The 6,303-nt window shown below is 44.1% G+C and overlaps 1 protein-coding gene across 1 annotated transcript; it reads right to left on the bottom strand.

Moving 5' to 3' along the window:
* Window positions 1-758: 758 nt before the first annotated feature.
* Window positions 759-6,231, bottom strand: COX18 (cytochrome c oxidase assembly factor COX18; the record flags this gene model as incomplete). The annotated part of the gene is made up of 6 exons (XM_082482431.1): window positions 759-1,075; window positions 1,841-1,948; window positions 2,867-2,979; window positions 3,681-3,844; window positions 4,569-4,669; window positions 5,959-6,231. 6 exons carry the CDS (start codon window positions 6,229-6,231, stop codon window positions 902-904), a joined length of 933 nt encoding a protein of 310 aa, XP_082338557.1. The 3' UTR covers window positions 759-901.
* Between the last annotated feature and the right edge of the window lie 72 nt (window positions 6,232-6,303).

The raw sequence follows: 6,303 nt of genomic DNA, 5'->3' as shown, positions 1-6,303 counted from the left end.
GAGATGTTAATCTGAATACCTTTACAGGAAGGGCCTACACATAACAACTCTGGTGTTTACATGGAAAAAATACACACGGGTCCTTTGAGGCATAAAATATTTGCACTTCACCTTTAGGACTTGCATTAAAAAGTAGATTTGATATACAGTAAAATGAGGTAGTTGGCTTCTTGTCATCATTCCTTCTTTGTCAAGGTGCCACTTGCCTCATTTTAGATAGAGAATAAGCAGCTGCCGACTCTATTTTATTCGTGGAAGAAGCGATCGGGAACAGAACGCTGTCACTCAGCAGGGGATCACCAGAAATGATAAAATAAACTTGTCCTCCCAACTCCACACCTAACGCACAGGAGACTGACAACAACCTGGTTTACTTTGCAGTTTTGGGAAATCAGCCATCAGAACTGTTACGAAGACTATCATGTGAACCACCTGAACACCGAACGACTATACCCGATGACCAATCAACCTGCACCGGTCTTAATTAAATAAACCAATAACTGCAGCATAGTCCATCTAGCCTTTTCCCTCACCCCAAAACTCGTCGTTCGCTAGCCCGTAGGCCAGATGAGCATCACTACAAGAAGGCAGCCTAGATGAGTCACAGTTTCACTTAAAATTCATCTGCACAATTTCTTATGACAATTCAGGGGACAAAGCTGTATCATTGGACTATTCTCACTGCAAAACCAGCACCCTTGAAACGAAACTTCCCAATAAACATACATTTGTGCTGAACAATCATTCTTCATGGCCAGATGGTCGATGCTTTATTTGGAAAATAAATACAATTCCAGCTGCAACGTTTTTTTACAGTAAATAAGTACATCTCAGTAAAACAGCACTACTTGATTACTCGTGCAACATCCACGGGACAGCTCTTCCGACAATTCTAAAGACATCATTTCTTAAAACTGTATTTGGTAGTCAAGGCAGACACAATATCCCTGTAAGGAGTATCCGACTCAGATTTGGTCCTTGGAATGCGACACAAACGACGAAAGGTCGGAGAACGTAGCAGCAGGTTGTGCGAGAGTCCCACGAAGCTCGAGGACAGCCAGTACAGCGCCATGGACTGCAAGGAGACAAATACCAAGTTCAGCCTCCCTAGATGCAATGAAAACACTACAGTTTTAGGCAGCTCTGCACGAACCACAACCACTGGCTACTCCCAGTTATGCAGAAAAATAACTCACCTAAAACCACTCCTCTCAATAACAATAATGGCTTCCATTTCAAATGTATTTTTCACTGTTTCTCAACTCTTCTGGGGAAAAAAAGTCATCTAAACTGAAGTTTGACAACAGTTCATAAATTAATTCATGTTAAACGTGCTTGAACTTCTATATTTCAGACAAGACGCTGATGTGCCAAACAGCTAGATAATTGCTAGCCACTGCAAAAATATTCAGAAGTAGAATACCTGGTAAAAATGAGAAGTGTTCCAAGAAGATTGTGGAAAATTTCCTAGTCTAAGAACTACGCTGTTTTCCTCTTAGAGTAAGCAAACACTTAGCAAACCTTTATCTGTATGTCCTTATATAAAGTTTCCCTCTTGTTTCTGAGATGACAAAAAGGATGCTAACCCACTCAATGTCCTTCCCAACCTTAGTGTGCAAAAATGATGTTTAGAAACATTAAGTTCCCAGATTCTTCCCTCTTAACCAAACATATTCCAAACAGGTTAAGAATTTAAACATACACATAGACAAAACATCTTGTTTGTTTTAAGGCACACTGTAATAGAGAATATGCTCTATTAAATACACCAGGCATTTGGGGGCTAGGAAGCTACCAGAGTCACGGGTTAACGGACACGCCGTTAAGACTCTGTACTTACAGAGGGGACTGTTGCAGCAACAGGGATCATTATTACTGACACCACTCGAAAGAAATTCGTAGCCAGCTTCTGGAACCTGGAAACTTCCATTTTTTGCGAAGCAAAGATCTAAAAGGGAAGAAAGCCAGTTATAAGCAAGCTCTTTTTGAAACAACTAAAATGAGAAAAAAAGGCAGCAGTGGGTTTTCCTGTAACCCAGCACTCTTGTTCACCTATTACTTTCATTTTGCATCCTCCACTTCAATTAACGTACTGCTACAGTCTTTCATTTAACTTGTTTGAGGTTTTACATGTTCAGTCCTTTGTAGAAAATGCTGTACCAACCTAGCGGAGTACCTAACGATCATTTCAAGGTAGCATAATTTTATATAGCCGCTTTTGCACATAGAAAAGTTCCAATGCCTCATCCTGAAGCACAGCCCTCTGAAAAAAGGCTGCCAACAGGTAACAGACCAAAAACGGTTGATCGACAACTGAACTAACGCAGAACAAGCTCTACAGTCACATACTGACTTTTCTTCATCTCAGACAGAATAGAATAGTCAGTCATAGAATCACAGAATAGTCTGGGTGGGAAGAGACCTTTAAAGGTCATCTAGTCCAACCCCCTGCCATGAGCAGGAACATCTTCAGCGAGACCAGGTTGCTTAGAGCCCTGTCCAATCGGACCTGGAATGTTTCGCTTTTGGATGCTTAACACCCAGGAAGCTCATCGGAACATCATTCTAAAGGGAAACTTCAGAGTCAAGACTACATTTTACTGTGGCTCAAGTAAAGCCAATAAATTATCTGAGACGTGTCACATGAGAATTTGTCATCTCTAAACAAGACACCCACACATTCAAATGCAATTTGAATTAAGTTATGATCAATTAAGTTATTTTTCAGTTCTGCCAAATGCATTTCAGGCAGCAATAATCTGAAACTATCCTTATGGTATCATGTTTTACAACCGGGTAATATTGTCCTACTATTCTATAAAAAAAATTATCCTTTTGCAATCATCTACTCATTCCACCAACATACCTCCACTATCAGCAAATTAATGAGCCCAAGCGAAACTGGCAAAATCCACGTAGAATCTGGTGCAGTGAGGTCCGTAAACCACAACGTTCCGCCTGCAGAAAGCTGTTCCTGAACTACAAGAATAGTTTAAAGAAAATATGGAATTAAGTATGATTTTCTACTTCGAGTCAGTCAAAACCATACCATGGATTGCAATCAAATCATCCAAGTTTCTAGGCACATTTTATCTACGCAATAAGTAATATTAAAGCAGAAATCTGCTTTAGCAGATCACATGTCAAGTCAGTCTGCTATCACTACAAGTAAAAAACAGTGGGAGATAAAAGCTGAGCTGCAGTTTAGCTCATGACAGCCACTGATTCAGGTAAACCAGCGATAAAAACTACCTTGATCTCAACCACCTTTTTAGAAGCCAATGAAGAAAATAAGCACGTAGTAATATACAGTGACTACACATTTTGTGTTGTTTAAATAATTGCATTTTTTAATAACTATCTAACCGGTCGAGTTTTTGTTTAGAAAAACACACTATAAATTCTTTTCTAAAAGATCAAAATATCCACATTTTTATTTTAAAAATACCACACATTCACCTCGCCTATAGTACCCCATGTGAAACGTGACATGGAAGAAAAAAACAACCAGATTAATAGCGAACGTACTGTGGCTTAGGTAATATTACTTGCTAAACTCGCTCACTAGAAAAATCCCAAGACAATTCTTTTTGCTAGTACCCCTGTCTTCAGAAAAACACAAAATAATTAAATGCTCACAAAAAATTCCTGTTAAGAACATGTCCGTTCAGATTAATCACCTTCTGAGCCCCTGGCACCAACGCTGCAGTTGCGCAAAGCGAGAGACACGCAAACCCACACTGGAATCTGTACCCACACCAGTAAAGTGGCTTTGAAGGGATGGCAGTTGTCTCGAATGTACAGTTCCGTAATAATCCTCCGTAGGTTTTTCTTAAAGTGGAACCTTTTAGAAAGTGGGAAAAAAAACCCAAACCACACACTACTCACAATACTTGTTTTAGAGTAACTTCTCAATTTCTGAAATAACACTTCTACAGGCTGGGCACGTTAAATTGGCTTATTTAGGTGCAACTCTGGAAAACCTGAAAAGTCTTTCCTCTCCAAACACACCCCTCTCCTTCACCAACCCCCTTCTCTCACAATTCCCAACTAGATGCTACGAGCACCTTTCACAACAACGTTTCACGTTGCCATTGTCTGCTATTTTATTTCATGGTGCTTTTTGTCTGAACTAGCGTACAACTTTCTCAATACAGAGGCAATCGGCCAGTTACGTGATCCTCAGCATCCCAGCTTAGATATACCACTACCGCACGGGCTGCAGTACAACACTATGAAACAAACAGGACCACAGCCCTCCAAACCTCAAGTTCCAGCAATATTTAGATACCATAATAGCTAAGGAAGCTTTAATCATAAGTAAAGACAATGAAACAATCCTGGATTTGGCCCTGTAATCATAAGCTTATTGCAAGTTCAGAGCTTCAAAACGGATACACTCTGAAGGGCAATATAACAAACACAAGTAAGTACAGTAGTGGTAACAAAATCTCAACTTGGGCAATAGCAGCATCTTTCACTAAGATTGTTGTTTGTAGGACTTTCCCTCCTGTCACCCCCAAAATCCAGAATGGATTTAAAAGATATATATACAATTGCCATCTTACCTGGCAACCTTTTCAGACCAGCCAACTTGCTTTCCACGAACAGAAACTTCATAGCGAAGGCGCTCAGCTAGTTTTTTAATCTCAGGCTGCAAATTTTCCAACTAGCTAAAGAAAAGGAAAAATGTTTACGCACAGTTACAGGTAACGAATGCTTCCTCTCCCCACCTGATCCCGTACAGACGTTAAAGGACAAAGCGCACATCTGTGAACACCTTTTACCTTTGAACAAAATAACCACAAGAAGATATCAGTGAGAAGTATTTAGAGTTATAATCAAAGACACTAACTTACTACTAAATGAAATAAATACAGAATTAGATTTTATATTTTGTTCTAAATAAGCATCTTTTTGTCTTCATTCAGGACTTGTGACCAGCTACTTTACTTGACAAAAAAGCCTTTAAAAACTTTTAACTCAAAAAGAATTAAAAACCTAATATCCGTCACTGAAGAACTCCCTTCAAGAAACACACCTGCCTTTACCAGGCTGATCGTTACACAGGTGAAGAACACAGATTCAACCCAGTCCCAATCAGAGTCAACTTCTGGCAGCTGTGAAGCACCGCCCTGAACTCCTCCGGAGTTGGTAACGAAGCAGCACAGAAAATGAGACGCACCAGACTTCATACCACGGTGCTGCAGTAGGCACAGCACAGAACCTCTTCAGTAATTTCAACTGTTTTCCTCGCTCTTGAGGAAAAGCAGGTCTTCAGAAACTGCTGAAAGCTACTTTACTTCAAGATTCTATTATAGCAGCTTTGGCAAGAGCTTGGCTTAAGTTAACAGAGCAAATCACAGAAAGCACCTTGCACGCACCATCTCACTCTCACTAAACCAACTCCGTTTCCATGGAGTTACCATAAGGAATAGCAAAACCGTCTAGACTGACGGGACCTTTAAAATCAACGAGTCCGACCACTGACCCACACACTGCCGAACCCACCACTAACCCGCGTCCCTCAGCGCCACGTCTGCCCGTCTGTTAAATACCTCCAGGGATGGCGACCCCACCGCTGCCCTGGGCAGCCCGTGCCAGTGCTTGATAGCCCTTTCCGTGAAGAAATTTTTCCTAATGCCCATCCTACACCTCCCGCGGCAGAACCTGAGACCGCTTCCTCTTGTCGTAAAACTTGTTACTCGAGAGATGAAACTGACCCTACCCCGCTCCAGCCTCCGTGCGAGTAGCCATGGTGGCACAAGCAGTGCCCGAAGCGGTAAGCGGCGGCCACGACCCTTTGTGGAAGTATTCCCCCACCTTTGCGACAAAACACCGCCCTCCCCATTACTACCGCCCCGTCCGCCGCGAACCCCGCGCGGCAGCCGGCGCAGGGCACCCTGAGGGGCGACGGCCGCGCTCCTCCCTCCCTCCGCACGCCGGCCATGCACCCACCTTGGCCAGGAGACGGCCCTGGTGGGCGGCGAGCGGCAAAGTGACGGCGGTGCGGAGCAGCGCGGCGCCGCCGGCGATGGCGGCCCACCACGGCAGCCCGGCGGCCTCCTGCAGCCCCACCAGCCCGTCCTCTGCCCAGCGCACGGCCGCCGCCTGCGCCAACCACTCGTACCAACCGCCGGGGCCGCCGCTCGCCGCCGCCGCGGCGACCGTTAACGGCCGGCCCCGCGCGCCAGCCGCCAGCGCGCGGCCCGCCCGCCCCAGCCGCCACATGGCTAACTGCTGTTTCACGTGGGCAGGGCCGCGCGCACCACCCGCTCCACCCCCGCGCATGCGCGGGCTGCG

This window comes from Vanellus vanellus (assembly GCF_965231255.1).
Source record: "Vanellus vanellus genome assembly, chromosome: 4".
In the NCBI taxonomy this organism is placed as follows: Eukaryota; Metazoa; Chordata; class Aves; order Charadriiformes; family Charadriidae; genus Vanellus; species Vanellus vanellus.
The sequence above is the reverse complement of the archived record's forward strand: the minus strand, read 5'-3'. Positions and strand labels throughout refer to the sequence as shown.